The following is a 20,375-nucleotide window of genomic DNA, read 5'->3' on the forward strand; positions in this document are numbered from 1 at the left end:
TAAGGGAGTCCCAGAGCCGAGGTAGAGGGGGAGCAGTGGTAAGATGAGCGAGCAGTCGACTCTGGTTGGAAGGGTCCAGGGAAATGGGGTCACTCGGGGACGTGGGCCGCCTCCGGGCGGGCAACGCCTGAGAAGCCCGCAGCGCTCGGCGCCCAGTGCGCCCCCACGAGCGGGCACGGCGCCGGGTCTGCCCGGAGCCCGCAGCGCGGCCAGAGGGAAGGCCGCAGCGAGCCGAGGCGCCGCCGCCCGCTGGCGCGGAGAGGGCACGAACGAACAAGGCGCCTTTGAGAATCCACCGCCCCCCCTTCCTCCTCCGGCCGGCCCCGCCCCCAGCCTGGCACACCCTCTCCCCCCCTCCCCGACAAAGCTTGCCTTGTGTCCCCCACCCTGCGTGCACCTCTTGGGCCCCACGGAACCTCGGCGGCGGCGTCCAGGGATCGCGTCCGGAGCTCCCAACCGGATACCCCCCCAAGCCCGAAACGGCGCTGCCCATCCTCATACAGTCACCTCAGTCCAGAAAACAGCGATTTTAATTTGAAAGCGATTTTATGTATGAGTGAGAGGGGAAAGGAGCCCCAAAGAGAAGGGACGCAGGGCAAAAATCATGCAGCCCCAGCACCCCACCTCTGCGGGCTGGCCACCTCCCCTCAATTCTCAGGCCAGGATCCTGTGTCCCCAGCCTATGCTATGTGCCCAGGGCTGGAGGAGAGCTGTGAAGGGAAGGCCTCCGGGACTACACTCGTGAAACCATCCCCTGTGGGGGCCCTGTCCTCACAGCCCAGGCCCCTTCCCCAAGTTAGACAGGAAGAGATGGGGGGGGGGGCGGTGGGAAGCTGGGAAGGCTAGTGCTTGGAGAGCCCTAGGGACAGGCCATTTCAGGGCCCTGCCTTTCCCAAACACCCACCTCCACCACTAGCATTTCTTAGTCAACCTGGGAAAGTACAGTACTTCTTTGAGTCTAACTGCAAGTCTCTATCCTCACAGGAAATTAAAAATAGCAGATCGGTTCCTACATCTCCACCAGCCCCTTCACCACCACCACCACTTCTGACTGCAGAAGGAGGTGAAGTGTAAAAAGAGACTCTGGACAGTGACAGGGCCCCTCCCTCTTCCAGAGAGGCCCCCATCTGCCAGGTTTGAGAGGAGGAAGGCCTGTCAGGGCCCTACTCTCATGTCCATCAGCTTGGGAGGCCTGCCCCCCAATATCCACCTCTGGGGGAGTTCCCCATTTCCACTCTTCAGATGGGAAGCAAAATGAGGCAAGATGAGAAGGAAGCAAGGTCCTGGAGGCAAGGCCAGTGCTTTGTGCTGGGGGAAGGACAGAGGGTGAGAAATCACCCCAAATCATGGGAGACCCCGACAAATTCAGAGACTCAAGGCCACCGAAGAGAGACAACCAGTCCTCACAGGGATCTGGGGTCCCTTCCAACTTGGGATATCAAGCAGATCCCTTGGAGGGTTTATGTTCTTGGTTCTGCCCTGTACTTCTCACCCCATCAAGGTTCTGGGAACATGGCCCCCCCACCCTGCCCCAGGGCTTGGAGTCCCTCTTGGATGTGTGCTCCTCCAGTGTGAGAAGCACCACGTCTGGGTCTAAGCTCAGGCCAGTTGATGGGGAGCCTCAAGCATCTCCATGAGGAAGGTGTCGATGGGGGTGTCACCAATGAGCTTGAAGAAAAACAGATGCTCTAGACACTTAAGGCCAATGGACCGGAGGGCAGGAAGACGTAGCAGCAGCTTGGCAAACCTGGGGTGGAGGTGGGAGAAGGGGATTGAGAGCTGGAAGCACACGGGCCCTGAACACATCCTCATAGCACTCCCCATCCCCAAGGGAGCCTCAGTGCCCCCCAGCCCCATCTCACCGTCCCTGCTGCTCAGGGTACTTCTGTTTGCAGTAGGTCTCCAGTGATGCATACACTTTCTCCCGCAGGACCTCCACCTCACTAGGGTTGGAGAGGCCCTTGGCATCTGGCATGGCAGGGAAGAGAGGAGGAAGAGAAATGAAGACAAACCAAATCAGGACGGCCATGCAGATGTGAGCCACAGGATGCCCCTTTTGGGCTGCACTTGCTTGCCCTTTACCAGAGGCCTGGCAAGGGAAGCAGGGCCCACTGGGTTTGTGGGATGGATCCGTGGATGTGGGTTTTTCCTCGGCCAGTTGGGAGATTTCCAGGTTGAGGGTCTTACTGAGGGGGATAGCTGGGTAACTTAGGAGTCTCGGAGAAGAGGAGGCTCCAAGGTTGCCTTGGCCTTGAGAGACAAAGGTAATCCTCCTCTTACCTGGATTAAACAGAATGATTGCCCTCAGGCAGCCAAGCTCTGTCTTGTCCATCCTCATGTCACGCATTTTGGACACTAGCTCTGTCAGCACCCTGGAGAGGGACCTGCAGGTCACTCAAAGGTCACAGCTCAGCCAGCCTTGGACACGGACCAGCCTATAGCCCCACCCCCTCTATCTACATGCCAGCCTAGCCGAGGGCCACTGACCGATCAAAGATGGCTCCTACTCCTGCTGAATGGGCTGAGTTGCGGTGCACGTGAAGACCTGTGGCAAGGAGGATGCCATCTCGAACATCAATGGATCGGTGTGAGAAGGAGGCAATGAGGAGTTCATTCCAGCCTGGGTGGGGCAGCAAGGGTCAGGAGCCAGAAATCAGGCCAAGGGATTCAAAGCACATCAGAGGAAGAGAAGGAGAAAAGAGGTGGCGAGGTCAGCAAGTTTGGCTCCCTGAGTATGCAAGGTAAGGCCACTGGGGTCACTAAAGGTCGGGAAGTCAAAGAGGGGTCAAATGTCAAGAGGTCAAAGGGATCCAAGGTCACTGACCTGCCCGCAGCAATATGACCTGATCATCCAGAGGCAAGGAGGAAAAGTGTGGGATCCTCTTCGCCCACTCAACAAGCGTGAATAGCTGTTTGTCAGCTGCCTGACAGATGTTAGTCACGGGGTCATTTGGCTGCAGGGGACGGGGGTAAGAGTTATGGAAGATTTTGAGATATGCTGGGAGCCCCCTTGTAAGAGGCTTTTGACACCCCCTCCTTACATATAGTCTTCCTGTGAGCCCCATCCAAACCAATCCCTGTAAGTGAGTCTTCTCTTCTGGCATTAGTGCAAACAATTATTTATTTGGGACATGCCTGTGGTTCTGCCAGTGGGTTGTTTGGGGAGTGGAGACAGAAGGAGCTATCACATCCACCTCAGATGTTTGAAAGACCTTGTTTGGCAGCACCTCCAGTCCCAAGTAGTGTTATGAGGGGAAAGGAGGGGGAGGGGATATAGAACAGACCTAGACTGCCTCCCCCAACCCCCATCACGAAGGAGAGTGGATTGACCCCAACACTCACGCTGCTGCCGCTACCCCCGGTTCCCCCAGGACCCTCAACGCCCTGGTCACTCTTCTGTTCCACAGCAAGCTCTGCCTCCAGGATCCTGTCCACAGGCATCTCCTCGGGGGCTCCCCCAGCCCCCTCCCCATCCCCATCCTTGTCCTTTCCCCGCTGACGCTCCTCCTGTACCGCTGCAGGGGGAAGGGGGAGAGAAAAAATGGAAAGTCAGCAGCCAGCCATGAAGGGGTTCCACAAATATCCTTACGGCCTCATCAGGATCTCATGGCCCTTGGGAGATATTTATAGGAATTGGGGAAGTCACTAGAAAGGGTGGACTGGGGGCAGCCCTGAAGGAAGGGTTATAAAAGGGCAGGTAAGTCAGTCGGGAAGGGTGAGGTAGGTAAAAGAATTAGGGAGGAATTTAAATGGAGAGCCTACTACGTGGTTAAAAAAAACATGCCAAGATTCAACCTGAGAAAGCTGATTGAAAAAAAAAACTTTTTAAAATAAAATATGCCAAGAAACATGCTAAGCACATTTTAACATTCACTCAATTATCATAATGATGCTGGAAGCATTTATTCTCATTTTTAAGATGAAGAACTCGGGGTTCAAAGAGATTAGTTTGCTTAAATTCATATAATACGTGGCAGGTCATACAACTGACTCTAAGTGTGTCTGAGTGCAAATCTTGTGCTCTTCTGACTCAACAAATAGGCAGTGAAAGGAGCACTGGCCTAGGTCTTTGAAGATGTGGGTTCTGATCCCAAACCTGCCTGCCACTCCTTTGTTGCATGACCTTGGGAAAGCCAAGCCTCAGGCTCGTCTTCTCTAAAGTGGGTGTTTTGACCAAGATATGCTCTAAAGTGTCTCTCAGAATCCTAGGAATCTGACTTAAGAAGATAAGATGGAGACACGGAAGAAGGAAGGGAAGCCCTGAGGTCTTCAGTAAAGTCTGTAAGCTTAAGAGTGCCCAGTCCCAGGAGTTAGAGGAAAGATCACAGATAACAGGAGACAGAGACCAGAGAAGGTCCATGGAATCAGAGGAGGAACCACTCAGGTTAGAAATGGGGAGACAGCCCATCATGGGTAAGGAAAAGTTATCCTATCCTAGGATCAGTCTAGGGAGGGGTCATATGTGCAGGCCACAGAGGCCTAACCATTAAGAAGGAAACTCAAGGGCCAGAACAGGGTAACAGGGAGGAGAGCTGCGAAGGGAGAGAGAAATCAAATATCGCCCTCTAGAGGAGAGAGAGCAGTCCACCCTTCCAGAGAGGTACTCAGTCTGAGTGGGATAGGGGTGAAGGGCATGTGGTCTAAGACGCCTGGGCAGGGCGGGTCCTTACCCTCCCTCTTCATGCCAGTGGCCAGGCACTTCTGATAGCGGCAGTACTGACAGCGGTTCCGCTGGCGCTTGTCCACTGTGCAGTCTTTGTTGTCCCGGCAAGAGTACGTAAGGTCTTTGCGGATGGTGCGTTTGAAGAAGCCCTTGCAACCCTCACAGCTGTAAACCCCGTAGTGTTTGCCTACAGGGAAAGGGGAGGAGCAATAAGAAGGGTGCATGGAGACACCTTCACCATTTAGTCTCTTTCCAATCTCCTCCTAGCAAAACTTAAAGTCCTCCCTGTTTGCCAAATACAGAGATAGGGAACCAGGAGCTGAGTGATGATCCAGTCCCAGTCTCCTCACTGTTCAGAAACCCTACACGCTGCTTCCTTTTCCCTCTGACCTTCCCCCCAATCGCGTCCTACATCTCAGCTTCAGCTTCTTTACTCTCATCAGGCCTCCCCCAGGTCACTTGCTCTGACCAAACTCCATAAGCCCTGGGAATCCCACAGGTGATGATACATGGCCCAGACTCTCCCTCTCTGTTCATCCTCTGAGCCACATACCTGAGCTTCTGTCCCCGCAGATTGCACATAGCCGTTTGCCAGCCCCAGGGCCACCTGGAGGGGGTGGACAGTGCAGGCCCCGGACCCCTAAGACTGGTGGCTTCACATCTTCAGGGGGGCCAGACCCACCCCCAGGGAGTGACACTGTTGAGTTAATCTGGGATGGGGGAAATAGGGAAGTCACAGGAAGACTTATTGGGAAGCAGAATGTCACAGAAGTGATGGAAATCATTCCCTACCACTAAGCAAGGCCCTGCAATGCACATTCCAGAGGGTGTCATTTACACTGCAGTCTATGTGAAAGGCCATCCCTGGAGCACAACCCCGAAGTGAATAAACAGGCCCCCCTGAAATTGTGCAACACAGTGACCCTGAAGGGCAGGTGTCTTGGGAAAGCAGATGGGATCAAAAGGGCAGAAAATCAGATAGATGAAAAGGACATCAAGAATATCAGAATTAGCCGGGCGTGGTGGTAGGCACCTGTAATCCCAGCTACTCAGGAGGCTGAGGCAGGAGAATCGCTTGAACCCAGGAGGCAGAGGTTGCAGTGAGCTGAGATCGTGCCACTGCACTCCAGCCTGGGCAACAGAGCAAGACTCCATCTCAAAAAAAAAAAAAAAAAAAAAACACACACACACACAAAAACAAAGAATATTAGAGTTCTTTTAGGGGAGGAAGCATGCACTGAAAGATCAGTCACCTCAGGAAAGGCAAGGGGTCTCACAAAGACCACAGGCCTGACAAGGTTAGAGGATTGGAAGGTCAATGGGCCATGGGGAAGTTCACACAAGGATCTGGGGTTACAAGGAAAACAAGAAAATGAAAGTGGCCAGGCAGTAAGTTGGTCACAACCTCTCACCTGGGGGCTGCTGACAGGCCCGGAGAATCCTGGGGGAGCTGGAGGGGGCAGACCAGGGGACCCCATGGAAGAACTGATGACTGGAAAGGGAGAGCCCAGTGGGGGTGGTGGCATCGGGGGTGGGGGTGGGGCCCCAGAGCCTCCAAGGGATGGAGCTGTTGAAGGGGGTAGGGGTGGCCCAGGAGGAGAAGCGGGAGGGACTCCCTGGGGAAGGGGATTTGGGGAGGAGCTGTCTGGGCTTCGGGAGTCTGAGGGAGGGGTATGTACAGGCACACAGACACACAAGAGACAGAAGAGACAAAAAAAGAAAATGAGTCTTCAAACATCCAACTAGAGACTTTAATTCTCTAATACCCCACCGTGCCGGACCCAGCCCACTCCACCCATCCCCAAGTCCAGAGACACCCTGCTGTCAAACAACAGTGTAACTCCGGCTGGTCCGATGGTAGTGGGTTATCAGAACTTATTAACATTTGTGTCACTAAAATTGGTATACAACCTCCCACTGCTATATTTGACTGGCTAAAAAAACCCAAAAACAGCGTAACTCCTCATTGTGGTGAGAGGAGGGAGTTGACAAGGAGAGGAGGATAGTTCAGGTGAGGAAAATTTTCCAACCAATCCATTTGAATGAATACCAGGTCATCCCAAAGCCACACCTGTCTCGTGGGTGGGGCAGCACGTGGGGTAGACCATCGAGCCCCTCTATTCCCAGCGTAAAGCCAGGTAGCCAGAGCGTGCAAGGGAAAGAGACAGGCAGGAGAGACCCCTCCTAAGACGCAGGATCTGCCTGTAAACGCCCAAAGTCCTGAGGTTTAAGAGGAATCGTGCCCTTCCCAGGCCCGCGACCTCCGGTGCCCAAGGCCTCAAGCGGTCACAGCTAGGAGGGCGGAAGCTCCCCTTCCCCGCCCCGCCCCGGGGGGGAGGGTGCTAAGGCCCTCGGGAGGGAGGGGACGCGTGTTTACAAACAAGGGGGCGGGAGCGCCAGGAAAAGAGCACCGGGGGAGGGTGTGGGGGAGGGGTTGCAGATAAAGCGGTCACTGGCTCGCCTGCCCTTCTGCTGGGGCACTCACCCCGCCCGCTGTCGCCCATCCCGTCCCGTCCAGCCTCCCCTGGCTCCGGCTCCGGGGTTTGTTGTTCTCCGCCTGCCACCGCCGCCGCCGCCGCCGCTGCGGGATCCAGCCAGGGCCGTCGCCGCCGCCACCGGGACGCGACCCCACAATGCATTTCTTTTCGCACCCCCACCGGCCCACACTGCCCTGCGGCATGCCGCTGAGGGAGGAAGGGCGGGCGAGCGGCCCAAGACATGATCCCTGGCTGAGAGTAGGGATACCGAAGAGGTCCCAGGGATTCCCAAGGATTGATCGGAGGATTAGCTGAGCACGAGGAAGCCCCTGAGAGAAAGACTCTGGCCTGGATTGGGTCGAATTAAGCCCGTCGCTCTGCTCAGTACCAAAATGACAGCGCCAATGTGGCAGCCATCTTTGTACAGACGGGAAGTCTCGGCGCGAGTTCCCGCCCCCTCGTCTAGTTGGAAACCGAGGAGGCGGTCTCCTCTGGCCTGTTAGCCCGCCTCGCCCACCCTCCCCTCAAATAACCTCCACACTCGCGCATGCGCGTCAGTGCAGGATGGATTCGTCGCTACCGGAATGCCGCCATATTGGTAAAGGCATTAGGGCGAAGGTGGAACGGAACTTCCTGTTCTCGCGGGATCTAAAGGCGGGACTGCCACGTCCAAGCAAACCGGGAAAGGAGAGGATCCCGGAGCCGGTGAGAATTCTCTGTTTTTTCTCTACCATCCTTTCCAGACCTTTTCCTCACCTAATGAGTCGTAGAGACGAGGGCCCAGAGAGTCTGTAAAGTGGCTGGTGAAAGATTAGTGTCCCAGGGCCCTACATCCGGGAGGTGGTTCGGGATAAAGAGAACTAGTCTTGGGAACAATGTAGGTGGGAACTTAAGGGAATGGGAGAGCGGCCCATAGAGGTGGACGGAGGGCGCGATTGGAGTAAAGCGGACCCTGTGTAGGTATAGAGTGGAGTCAAGTGGAGTCACTGCCTCTGTCCCTCTGGTCAGCGTGATGGCCAGAGGCCTGGGGGCCCCCCACTGGGTGGCCGTGGGACTGCTGACCTGGGCGACCTTGGGGCTTCTGGTGGCTGGACTCGGGGGTCATGACGACCTGCACGACGATCTGCAAGAGGACTTCCATGGCCACAGCCACAGGCACTCACATGAAGATTTCCACCATGGACACAGCCATGCCCATGGCCATGGCCACACTCACGAGAGCATCTGGCATGGACATACCCACGGTCACGACCATGGACATTCACATGAGGATTTACACCATAGCCATAGCCATGGCCACTCCCGTGAGAGCCTCTACCACAGAGGACATGGACATGACCATGAGCATAGCCATGGAGGCTATGGGGAGTCTGGGGCTCCAGGCATCAAGCAGGACCTGGATGCTGTCACTCTCTGGGCTTATGTGAGTCTCCAGGGGATGGGAGAGAGAAGGGCTGGTTCTGGATTGTTGGGAAACTCCATAGTACTTGACCTTGACTCTCCCTCACCAGGCACTGGGGGCCACAGTGCTGATCTCAGCAGCTCCATTTTTTGTCCTCTTCCTTATCCCCGTGGAGTCGAACTCTCCCCGGCATCGCTCTCTACTTCAGATCTTGCTCAGTTTTGCTTCCGGTGGGCTCCTGGGAGATGCTTTCCTGCACCTCATTCCTCATGCTCTTGGTAAGTAACCTCTGACTTCTACCTCAAATCTAACCTATTTTGTTCTTTGGAGGAAAAGGGTTCTTTCTCCTTTATGATCCCTGACCTTTCGATATTCCCCCAAATACACACTGTGTCAGATATTCCCTCATCTGGTTTTCCCCCCTTCTTCCAGAACCTCATTCTCACCACACTCTGGAGCAACCCGGACATGGACACTCCCACAGTGGTGAGGAAGAGACAGATGGGGATGGGAGTTGGAGTGCTGGGGAAGGTCCGTCTCTCCCTATTCCTCACCTCCCGCACTTCAGGAGGAGGAGTCTGGAATGCACATCTCCCTTAATATCTCAATGCCTCTATTCCCAGGCCAGGGCCCCATTCTGTCTGTGGGACTGTGGGTTCTCAGTGGAATTGTTGCCTTTCTTGTCGTGGAGAAATTTGTGAGACATGTGAAAGGAGGACATGGTCACAGTCATGGACGTGGACACGCTCACAGTCATACACGTGGAAGTCATGGACATGGAAGACAAGGTGAGCCCAGGAACAACTTTCCTGAAAGCTGACTTGCCTGCCTCAGAATCTCCTCATCTTATGGCCCTCAGGAGGGAGAGGACATGTTGGAAGATCTGTTCTCCACTCTGACCAACTCTTTTCTTCCCTCAGAGCGTTCTACCAAGGAGAAGCAGAGCTCAGAGGAAGAAGAAAAGGAAACAAGGGGGGTTCAGAAGAGGCGAGGAGGGAGCACAATACCCAAAGATGGGCCAGTGAGACCTCAGAACGCTGAAGAAGAAAAAAGAGGCTTAGGTAAGGGCCAGAGTTGGTGATAAATTTGGGCAAGGGACATCATCACAAATCACATGGAATATGTGCTGTGGGTAATGGCAGGTATCTGAGAAACACTAAAGGACTGGGTGTGAAGTGGTCTCTGAGGGGAGGTGTGAGAATAGCTGACCAAGACTGGAACAAGTGGTGATGGAAGCCTCTGATCATTTTCTCTTCTTGTCCTGTACAAGACCTGCGTGTGTCGGGGTACCTGAATCTCGCTGCTGACTTGGCACACAACTTCACTGATGGTCTGGCCATTGGGGCTTCCTTTCGAGGGGGCCGGGGACTAGGGATCCTGACCACAATGACTGTCCTGCTACATGAAGTGCCCCACGAGGTTGGAGACTTTGCCATCTTGGTCCAGTCTGGCTGCAGCAAAAAGCAGGTTGGTGATGTCTGCCAAACACAGCTGCCTCAAACCCTTTATTTCTCCTCACTCTCCCTAAACCCAAACAGCCTCTTATTAGTTCCAAACAATTCATACTGTCATTGACAAGTCCTCTAGAAATGAGGGGGAAGAAGTTCTGGTTACTTTGTCCTTTAGCTCAGTATTTCTTAAACTGGTCTATAAACCATCTGAATGGTTTAGTGGAGTCTTACACACACACGCCTACTCAATCAGAAAGTCTGTGGAAAGGACCTCTGATCTCTTAAGATTTTTCAGAAATTGTCTATTCTAGACTGCTCCCTCTTCTCTTTTTACTTTGATGTTTAGTTTCCAAATCCATGTCCCCTATACCTATACCCCACCAGCCACTTCTAAACCACTGATAATCTTTAGCTATTGGTGAGTGCCTTTTTCTCTTTTCTGCCCATCAGGCGATGCGTCTGCAACTACTGACAGCAGTAGGGGCACTGGCAGGCACAGCCTGTGCCCTTCTCACTGAAGGAGGAGCAGTGGGCAGTGAAATTGCAGGTGGTGCAGGTCCTGGCTGGGTCCTGCCATTTACTGCAGGTGGCTTTATCTACGTAGCAACAGTGTCTGTGTTGCCCGAGCTGCTGAGGGAGGCATCACCACTGCAATCACTTCTGGAGGTGCTGGGGCTGCTGGGGGGAGTTGTCATGATGGTGCTGATTGCCCACCTTGAGTGAGGGGTGGATAAACTACCCCTGCCCCAAACCTCTACCCCTAACTCCAGGTCAGGGGTGCGTAGAGGTTGGGGGCCCTGGCCAGGGACATCTGCCAAAGGAAGGAACTGTAGCCTGGGAGAATGGTTACTTTGGCATTAGGGCCTTCAAGGGCTGGCAGTCTTACAGAGGCTGGAGCGGTGAGAATGAGAGGCCAGAGGGACCATAGTGTTGGGCACTGTCTGACCATGTTGCGTTTGGAAGGCTAAATGGGGCCATGAAGAAGGCTGGAAGGGACAGGGGGTGATGGCAGCCTACCTGGTGTCCCCTACCCCACCTGTTCTCGGAGAACCAAGTTGCTACACAGGAAGTTCTCCAAGGTCCAGTTTCCTTTCTCCCACCAGTTGGTGGAGGCTTCAGGGAAGACCAGAGTCCTGGACAGAGAGGGTAACAGGAGGAGTCGGGGATAAACATCAAACATCAATCGTGTGTCCTGATTTGGGAGTGATTAGGGGGGATGGGGGTGGGAGAGGGTTAGTTGGTATTCTCATGGCCTGATTTTTTTTGTTTCTATTCCTTTTATATCACTGTGTTTGAATCGAGGGGGAGGGGTGGTAACCGGAAATAAAGACCTCCGATCTTCCGCCCCATATGCAGTCTTTGTCTTTTTGGGGGGAATGGGGCCGCTTGTCTTCTCCACACCCGGGGCCCCTAAGCAGCAGTGTCGGGCCACGCCCCCTCGGTGGGAGGTCGGCCTGCGCTGGTGGCCGCAGATGGCCTAAGGCTGGCGGGGCTTTGATTGGCCCCGGCTTTGCCTTTGCCACGCCCCCTCTGCGCTGGGATTGGCTTAGTGCTGGGATTCCCACCCACCCACAGCCCGCCATGGCGTCTCAGCTCCAGAACCGGCTCCGCTCCGCACTGGCCTTGGTCACAGGTTGAGGGGGTTCTTTCCCCGGGCGGTTTGGGGTATTGGAGTGAGGTCAGGGGCGTGCCCTTGGAGTGCGCGGCCGCTGTGACCTCTGGCCCCTTACCCACATTTTACTAACTTTCTGCCCTGTGACCTCTGATCCCTGCCCCCTCCTCCCCTTGCCCGGTCCGGGGCGTTCTGTCCTACCTCAGGTGCGGGGAGCGGCATCGGTCGAGCGGTCAGTGTACGCCTGGCCGGAGAGGGGGCCACCGTAGCTGCCTGCGACCTGGACCGGGCAGCGGCACAAGAGACGGTGCGGCTGCTGGGCGGGCCAGGGAGCAAGGAGGGGCCGCCCCGAGGGAACCATGCTGCCTTCCAGGCTGACGTGTCTGAGGCCAGGGCCGCCAGGTGCCTGCTGGAACAAGTGCAGGTGAACGCCAGGCCACCTTCCCCCTCTAAAGCTCTAATATTGCCTCCACTGCCCCGGCTTTTTGTGGAGGGTTTTTGATGCGTAACCTCCCCCTCCCATAGGCCTGCTTTTCTCGCCCACCATCTGTCGTTGTGTCCTGTGCGGGCATCACCCAGGATGAGTTTCTGCTGCACATGTCTGAGGATGACTGGGACAAAGTCATAGCTGTCAACCTCAAGGTGGCGATCTCTGAACCTGCGACTTTTGGCTCCCTTAGCCTGGGGAGGGAGTTGGAGGAGGGCTGTCACCCCAGCTGATCTTTTCTCCCTTGTTACCCTTTCCCGCCAGGGCACCTTCCTAGTCACTCAGGCTGCAGCACAAGCCCTGGTGTCCAATGGTTGTCGTGGTTCCATCATCAACATCAGTAGCATCGTAGGAAAGGTCAGGTTGAGTTGGACAAGGTCAGCCAGCCAAGTGGCATAGAGAGGAGAACCCCTCCTTGAGACTCTTGACTCATTCCACATCTCTGACTCACCTATAGGTGGGGAACATGGGGCAGACAAACTATGCAGCATCCAAGGCTGGAGTGATTGGGCTGACCCAGACCGCAGCCCGGGAGCTTGGACGGTTGGTCAGATGCTTGAGGGTGCTGGGGAGCACCTGGGGGGTCTGAGGGAGGGACCAGCATTCAGCCCTCTCCAGAATCGGCAGCCACTCTCCTTCCCACAGACATGGGATCCGCTGTAACTCTGTCGTCCCAGGGTTCATTGCAACACCCATGACACAGAAAGTGCCACAGAAAGTGGTGGACAAGGTAGGAGGCTGTGGGTGGAGGGCAGAATCATTCAGAGACTCAATCTCTCTGGGCTTCACAGAGAGAGAGAGAGAGAATACTGGGCACAGTTCCTGGCAAACATTAAATATTCAATGAATGTATGAGGAATGAAGACAAAAAAGGGTCACAGACTCAGTCTTCAAAAAAATCCATAAAAGAAGCTTTCACCCACATGAGTATTTCTTTACAGATTACTGAAATGATCCCGATGGGACACTTGGGGGACCCTGAGGGTGAGCACTGAATGTAGTGGGGTCCCTGGGAAGGGGGCCTGAATGAAGAGATCCCCAAGGTTTTGGGATTTTCTAGGGGACTGGTGGTTGGTGTCTGTGGAGAGGTTTGTGGGGAGGGATGTCTTTGGTGGGAGATTATGGCTGTTTTGGGTCTATGGGAGTGAGCAGAATTCTGCCCTCTCCCCACCATTCTCATAGATGTGGCAGATGTGGTCGCATTCTTGGCATCTGAAGATAGTGGATACATCACAGGGACCTCAGTGGAAGTCACTGGTATGAGGCCAGCATGGGGAGGGAGAGGGCAGAGAAGTAGAACCCAGACTATATGAGAAAGCAAGTAAGGGGAGTCTGGAGCCACTGGGAATGGCAGAGGTTCCCAAGGCCAGGGACAGAAGTGGGTACCCCCTAGCCCATTTGTGTCTCCACCCATGCATCTGTCCAAATGTTTCTGCCCCTCCCAGGAGGTCTTTTCATGTAACTGCCTCAAGGACCCTGGACTCTGCTCACCCCCCCACCACTCTGCCTGGCCTCCTGCTGATGAGGACTCTAAGTTCCCAGGCTACAAAAGGGGTGGCGGTGTATGGTTCAGGAATGCTGAATATGGGAAGCAGGGGTGCTTGTGACCCTAATAAATTCCAAGTCCTCTTCCCTGCCACCTCCGGCTCTTCTTGTGTCCAAGCCCTCAGACCCTTCCCCACCTCCCCCCTCCTTTCCCTTTCCCGAAGGATTGTTCCCTTTCTCTGCCTGGTCTCCCAGGGCAACCCCCGCCGCCGGGTGTGAGAGGAAAGAGTATGTGTCACTGTGTATGCGTGACACTCCGGGTCTTTTTGGAGGGAGGGGTTCGTGCGTCACCCCTTTCCACTGGTTCTGCAGCACCAGTCCCCTCCCCCCAACTCCCTGGGTTCTTATGGTCCCCAAGGGTGATTTGTTCATGGCCCCATCTTGGTGTCCAGTCTGGCCTTGAAAGGGGGTCTTGGAACAGGTGGCCCTCCCCCACCCCTCTCCTTTCTCTGAGTCCCCCCCTCCCCTTTCTCTCCACCTTACAATAGCTGCAGCCGGCCTGGGGTCGGATGGGGGGGATTAGGGGAGGGGGCCAGGATTAGGGGAATGAACCAGCCGATGAAAGGGGCTGGAGAGAGCAGGAGGGAGGGGGCTGGGAAGAGGAGGAGGAAGGGGAGGGGGGTCTGCGCTAATCGACTCTGGCGCCCACATAAGGACTGGCCACGGACTGAAGGAGAGGACAGGGAAGTAGGGGGGAACTGGGGTGGGGGGCGAGGGCACCCACTGCTGCCTTGTCCCAGGGACAGGCCACCCCCTGGCAGCCGCAGCCCAAGTCCGGGAGCCTCAGCTCGGGCGGGGACAAGATGCCCATCAGGGTCTCTAACTGCCCCCCACCCCCTCGCCCTGTATCCCTCTCATTCCCTACACTCAATGGGGATCGCTCTGCCCCTTCCTCTTCTCTTTCCTCCCCATCCCCTTCGTTTACTCTAGAGTCCTCGAAGAGGCTTCTGCCCACTTCCCACTCCAGACATTCTGCCCCTGTGTACCCCACCCACACACGCACCCCCCCTTCCCAATGGGAGCCCCATCTTGTGTATGTCCCTGTTTCCGCGTGGTGTCTCCATTCCCCCTTTCCTCCCGTGCGCCTCCCTCCCTTCCCCGCCCCGGGCCGCGGCTCCTGATTGTCCAAACGCAATTCTCGAGTCTATGGCTCCGGCCGAGAGTTGAGTCTGGACGTCCCGAGCCGCCGCCCCCAAACCTCGAGCGGGAGAGCGGGTCGGAGGGTCTAGGGAGAGCCAAAGCGGAGGGTGGAGGGAGTCCCCAGGGTGGTAAGGGGAATCCCGGGCACATCGGGACCTAGGTGTGTTCTCAGGACTAGAAGGCTAAAGCGGCAGATCTTTTGCAGCCTTTTTCCCCGGGATCCTGGAATGGGGGTTACGGAGAAGTGAGGGGGGTTGATCCCCAGAGTCGCCAGGGTACGCAGAGTCGGGGAGGTAGCCCTTTTCACGAGCCCTCTGTCCCCTCCTGGGGTCCCAGATATTCCAGGCCCCGCCCCCCCGGAGCTGAGGCCCCGGGTGGGGGCCTCTGGAAGGGAACCGAGGCTAAGGTTGTTGGCCGCGCGACGGTGCTGGGCCGGGGGCGGAGACCGTGGTTCCCTAAGTGGCGCAGAACTCCCGGGACGCAGGATCCTCACGCGGGACGAGCCCGTCCCGTGGGCGGGAGAACCGCGGCGTCCACGTCCCGTCCCACCCGCGCCGCGAATGGTGGGTGACGTCTCCGCCGGCGGGGGGAGCGGCTGTAGCGGAGGAGCAGGCGGAAGTGACGTAGGGCCCCAGCGCCCGGGCCATGGCGGCGGCGGTGGCGGGAGCTGCTGTCTGAGCAGCGGTTGCGGACCGAGCGAACTTGGTTGGCCCAGGAGCCCGGGCCTAGGGAGAGGCGCGGCGGCGGCGGGAGCGCGAACGGCTGGAGCTGGGTGAGGGGCAGTGCCGGCGCGGGGACGGGAGCGGGGGCGGAGAGGGGCGCTTCTGGAGGGGCGGGGTCTACGCGAGGGGCGGCCCCCCTGACGCCCTCCTCCCCTTCACCCCACCCCCAGCCTTCTTCGCCTTCTCCTCGGCTGTGGAGCCCTGGTGGGGGGTCTGCGCCCGGTCACCATGACGACGCCGGCGAATGCCCAGAATGCCAGCAAAACGTGGGAACTGAGTCTGTATGAGCTGCACCGGACCCCGCAGGTGACAGGCATTCTCCCTTTCAGGCTTACCCCCTCCCCCAAACCCTTATATCCACAGACCGCATCACACAGCTTCTTTTCCGTAATTTGCTCTATTCTGCCCTGCCTGGCCCTACCTTTGAATCACCTTAATCTTTCCAAAGCACTTTCGCGTTTATCTCATTTAATCCTCAAAACAGCCCTGCCAGAGAGGTGGAACAAGTATTATTATCTTCATTTGAAAGATCACAAACACAAAAATTACCTTCCCTGTTCCTCATTCAGTGTCATAAGTCAGTGCATATAAGACTCACTTTGGGAGTTTATTAAAAGCAGAGCTTCATGCCCCCCAACATTCTGATTCAGTAGTGAATTGGGTTCTCAGAATCTGAATTTTTAACAGGCACCCTATGGGGTTCTAATACAGGTAGCACCAGGACTTTAAAAAATTTTGTTGAATAGTTTTTCCCAACCACAGATTTGTGCCATCTTCACTCCTAGGCCACTTAGCCACCTCAGATCCTCCTATTCCAAAGCTCCTACTCTTAGTTAATGGACACTAAAGTCTGTCTTTTCTCCAGTTGCTCCAAGTCATCAGTCCTTCTCTTTCTCAGAATTCTTGTCTCCTATAGAGACCAACATGGGTCTTATCACTGTATTTCTCAAAATTCTTATTTTATGGGCTGCTGTTTCTAAAACCCCTTTCCCTCTAACCCACACCACCTTTCTACTCACTGATGCCTTCAGGAAGCCATAATGGATGGCACAGAGATTGCTGTTTCCCCTCGGTCACTGCATTCAGAACTCATGTGCCCTATCTGCCTGGACATGCTGAAGAATACGATGACCACCAAGGAGTGCCTCCACAGATTCTGCTCTGACTGCATTGTCACAGCCCTACGGAGCGGGTAATAGGAGAGACATGTTTGAGATGAGATGAAGGGGTACAAAGTTAGGGCCCTCTCACTGGTCTTGGTTCAGCCTAGGCTTCAGTTCCCTTGACTGACCACTCAGGGCTTCCCTTCTCCTACCCCAGGAACAAGGAGTGTCCTACCTGCCGAAAGAAGCTGGTGTCCAAGCGATCCCTACGGCCAGACCCCAACTTTGATGCCCTGATCTCTAAGATCTATCCTAGCCGGGAGGAATACGAGGCCCATCAAGACCGAGTGCTTATCCGCCTGAGCCGCCTGCACAACCAGCAGGCATTGAGCTCCAGCATTGAGGAGGGGCTACGCATGCAGGCCATGCACAGGTGTGAGGGTCAGGAGAGAAGCAGAACTGGTGGGATGGGTCCGTGGGTCAGTCCTTGTTGCCTGCTAGCCTCTAAGCCTCGGCATCCTAGGAGCTGACCACAGACTGATCATTAGGGCTGGAAATCATGGGTGTAAATTGCAGTTTCTTAGTAAACAACTGGCCCTGCTATTCTTAAGAAAAATATAGGGCTGGGCACAGTGACTCATATCTGTAATCCCAGCACTTTGGGAGGTGAGGATGGGAGGATCACTTGAGCCCAGGAGTTTGAGACCACCTTGAATAACATAGGGAAACCTCATCTCTACAACAAATTAAACATTTAGCTGGGCATGGTGGCACATGCCTGTAGTCCTACCTACTTGGGAGGCTGAGGTAAGAGGATCACTTGAGCCTGGGAAGGAAGTGGATGCTGCAGTGAACCATGATCACACCACTGCACACTGCACTCCAGCCTGCTGGGCGACAGAACAAGGCCCTGTCTCAAAAAAAAAAAAAAAGGAAAAATGTAGTTTACCCCTTGACTTTCTAGAAGTTAGAACAGTAGAGTGATTTTGAGAATAAGCCCCGGATTCATACTGCTGGAAGTTAAATCACCTCCTAGGCCAGCATCTCTCAGTCTTTCATGTGTATCCAGATTACCTGTAGATCTTCAGATGCAAACTGTGATTCAGTAGGTCTAGAGTTGGGCCCGAGAGTCTGCATTTCACAAGCTCACAGGGGATGTGTATGCTGCTACCGCACTTTGAGAGGTGACAGCCTATGATCACTAACAAGTTACTTAACCTCTCTAAGCCTCAGTTTCCTCAGCCATAAAATAGAGGTAATATAATTACCTGTGTCATAGGATTCATTGTATTAGGTAAGGGGATTGGTGCAAAACACTTAGTAGAGTGCTTAGCACATTGTGTTTAATAAATATTAGGTATCGTCATTAGGATTTTTCTTATCTCTTAATTCTCTGAAGTTTAAAGTCTAAGCCCTTTATCCTGGATGCCTTCTAACCTTAACCACTTGCTTCTACAGGGCCCAGCGTGTGAGGCGGCCGATACCAGGGTCAGATCAGACCACAACGATGAGTGGGGGGGAAGGAGATCCCGGGGAGGGAGAAGGGGATGGAGAAGATGTGAGCTCAGACTCCGCCCCTGACTCTGCCCCAGGCCCTGCTCCCAAGCGACCCCGTGGAGGGGGCGCAGGGGGGAGCAGTGTAGGGACAGGGGGAGGCGGCACTGGTGGGGTGGGTGGGGGTGCCGGTTCGGAAGACTCTGGTGACCGGGGAGGGACTCTGGGAGGGGGAACGCTGGGCCCCCCAAGCCCTCCTGGGGCCCCCAGCCCCCCAGAGCCAGGTGGAGAAATTGAGCTCGTGTTCCGGCCCCACCCCCTGCTCGTGGAGAAGGGAGAATACTGTCAGACGAGGTGAGGAGCCCTGTCTTTCCCCAGCCACTGAGAAACCAAAGATCACCTAGATTTCCATCAGAAGTGGGCTTTGCCCAAACCCAAAATACCACCCCAACCCAGAATCCATTTTGGAAAGCCCCTACCTCCAGTCCCCATCTGAGGCGCTCTGGCTCTAAGCCTGTCCTCCCTCCCATTCCAGGTATGTGAAGACAACTGGGAATGCCACAGTGGACCATCTCTCCAAGTACTTGGCCCTGCGCATTGCCCTCGAGCGGAGGCAACAGCAGGAAGCAGGGGAGCCAGGAGGGCCTGGAGGGGGCGCCTCTGACACCGGAGGACCTGATGGGGGTGGCGGGGAGGGTGGGGGTGCCGGAGGAGGTGACGGTCCTGAGGAGCCTGCTTTGCCCAGCCTGGAGGGCGTCAGTGAAAAGCAGTACACCATCTACATCGCACCTGGAGGCGGGGCGTTCACGGTGAGAGCTTCTGAGGGCAGTGGTAGAAGAGGGGAGAGGAGGGAGGGTGGTCTGGGCCACATAGAACCATGAGCCTGGTCTAACTCATCAGCACTCTTCCCCTATACATCCTCTATCTCTTTCTATGTCCCCTCTCCTTTCCCATCATCCATGTCCTTTTTTGCCTTATCCCTTTTATTATTCCTTTTTTCTTTCCTCCTCCCTTGGTCACCTTTTGCCTCTCATTCATTTCCTTTTCCATCTTCTCCAACTTTCCTCTCTCTTTTCCCCCTCTCTCCCTTTTACCCCCTCCTCAGACGTTGAATGGCTCGCTCACCCTGGAGCTGGTGAATGAGAAATTCTGGAAGGTGTCCCGGCCACTGGAGCTGTGCTATGCTCCCACCAAGGATCCAAAGTGACCCCACCAGGGGACAGCCAGAGGAAGGGGACCATGGGGTATCCCTGTGTCCTGGTCTATCACCCCAGCTTCTTTGTCCCCCAGTACCCCCAGCCCAGCCAGCCAACAAGAGGACACAAATGAGGACACGTGGCTTTTATACAAAGTATCTATATGAGATTCTTCTATATTGTACAGAGTGGGGCAAAACACGCCCCCATCTGCTGCCTTTTCTATTGCCCCGCAACGTCCCATCTATACAAGGTGTTGGAGAAGGTGAAGAACCCTCCCCTTCACGCCCACCTACCAACAACAAACGTGCTTTTTTCCTCTTTGAAACCTGCAGTTCTGTGTGTCTGTTTATCAGGGGTGTACAAGAAAAAGAAAGGAAAATAGGTTGGGGAGGGAGGCCTAGAAATAATGTAAAATCAGCCTTGGAAATAGGGAGAAAATGTCGGGTTATTGGAGATATGTCGTCGGAAACTCCAAATTAGCAAATATGTATGAAAATAGGAACCATCTATGAAGCTGGAAGAGAGGATAAAAAACAGAGGTGCCAAGTTAGACCCCAAACTTTCCCCCTAAAACCTGAGTCGCCCAGGCTGAAATCCAGGGTTTCAACACCAAAGGGAAAGCAGGAAAATGGCTCAAAAGAGAAAGGGATGTGTGTAGATGTGGGAAGGACCGTGATGTTTGGAAGTCACTGCGAGCAGCCGGTTTCTATAGCTGGAAAGAGGGAGGGAGGTGGAGAGGACTGCGGAGAAGCTCCCTGTTCGACATCCCAGTCCCCGGGCCACCTCCCAAAAAAGGGCAGGCTGGGCTGCAGACTCGGAGTGTGAGTGCACAGCCTTTGCCCGCCGGGGGGCGGGGCTGAGCGGAGGGAGGGCCGCCTGGGAACACTAGTTCTGCGCTCGTCCAGGCAGCGGCTGAGAGCAGAGGAGTGGGGGCATCAAGGAAAGCCGCGGCTGCCTTACTGGCCTCGAGTTCCGCGAGCGGGGCTGGGCACCAAGCCTGAGGCTGGGGGGACAGGGGCGCACGACTGCACTCCCGGTCCGGGGCAGTGCAGGTATTCGGGGAAGAGGAATCGCCTCTCC

The 20,375-nt window shown here is 55.4% G+C and overlaps 4 protein-coding genes and 1 non-coding gene across 7 annotated transcripts; 4 read left to right on the top strand and 1 right to left on the bottom strand.

Annotated features, from left to right (window-relative positions):
• Nucleotides 1-512: 512 nt before the first annotated feature.
• RXRB (retinoid X receptor beta) lies at nt 513-7,579 on the bottom strand. Of its 2 annotated transcripts, none has more exons than XM_004043801.5 (10): nt 7,149-7,579; nt 6,076-6,323; nt 5,217-5,373; nt 4,671-4,850; nt 3,343-3,515; nt 2,825-2,954; nt 2,488-2,620; nt 2,281-2,372; nt 1,863-1,968; nt 513-1,747 (listed from the first exon to the last, which is right to left on the bottom strand). In XM_004043801.5, the coding sequence occupies exons 1-10, from the start codon at nt 7,381-7,383 to the stop codon at nt 1,600-1,602; spliced, it is 1,602 nt and encodes a 533-aa protein (XP_004043849.1). In that variant the 5' UTR covers nt 7,384-7,579; the 3' UTR covers nt 513-1,599. The 2 variants fall into 2 exon arrangements, with proteins under 2 accessions (XP_004043849.1, XP_018885059.1); XM_019029514.4 differs by having other exon boundaries at nt 2,281-2,384; nt 7,149-7,572.
• Nucleotides 7,329-11,342, top strand: SLC39A7 (solute carrier family 39 member 7). Of its 2 annotated transcripts, none has more exons than XM_004043804.5 (8): nt 7,329-7,845; nt 8,149-8,563; nt 8,652-8,820; nt 8,975-9,028; nt 9,166-9,330; nt 9,463-9,603; nt 9,813-10,009; nt 10,444-11,342. In XM_004043804.5, the coding sequence occupies exons 2-8, from the start codon at nt 8,153-8,155 to the stop codon at nt 10,714-10,716; spliced, it is 1,410 nt and encodes a 469-aa protein (XP_004043852.2). In that variant the 5' UTR covers nt 7,329-7,845; nt 8,149-8,152; the 3' UTR covers nt 10,717-11,342. The 2 variants fall into 2 exon arrangements, with proteins under 2 accessions (XP_004043852.2, XP_018885062.2); XM_019029517.4 differs by having other exon boundaries at nt 7,656-7,845; nt 8,975-9,073.
• Nucleotide 11,343: 1 nt separating this feature from the next.
• Nucleotides 11,344-13,731, top strand: HSD17B8 (hydroxysteroid 17-beta dehydrogenase 8). Its single transcript, XM_004043803.3, has 9 exons — nt 11,344-11,626; nt 11,812-12,029; nt 12,131-12,247; nt 12,357-12,449; nt 12,550-12,635; nt 12,738-12,822; nt 13,034-13,076; nt 13,275-13,349; nt 13,538-13,731. Exons 1-9 carry the CDS (start codon nt 11,344-11,346, stop codon nt 13,552-13,554), a joined length of 1,017 nt encoding a protein of 338 aa, XP_004043851.2. The 3' UTR covers nt 13,555-13,731.
• A 631-nt stretch (nt 13,732-14,362) lies between these two features.
• On the top strand, nt 14,363-19,620 carry RING1 (ring finger protein 1). Its single transcript, XM_004043802.5, has 7 exons — nt 14,363-15,549; nt 15,670-15,805; nt 16,531-16,691; nt 16,820-17,035; nt 18,061-18,450; nt 18,632-18,905; nt 19,202-19,620. The coding sequence occupies exons 1-7, from the start codon at nt 15,338-15,340 to the stop codon at nt 19,301-19,303; spliced, it is 1,491 nt and encodes a 496-aa protein (XP_004043850.4). The 5' UTR covers nt 14,363-15,337; the 3' UTR covers nt 19,304-19,620.
• MIR219 (microRNA mir-219) lies at nt 14,736-14,845 on the top strand. The gene has a single exon (NR_106257.1). It is a non-coding gene; the product is annotated as a microRNA mir-219 (primary transcript).
• Nucleotides 19,621-20,375: the final 755 nt, after the last annotated feature.

This window comes from Gorilla gorilla, chromosome 5 (assembly GCF_029281585.2).
Source record: "Gorilla gorilla gorilla isolate KB3781 chromosome 5, NHGRI_mGorGor1-v2.1_pri, whole genome shotgun sequence".
Lineage (NCBI taxonomy): Eukaryota > Metazoa > Chordata > Mammalia > Primates > Hominidae > Gorilla > Gorilla gorilla.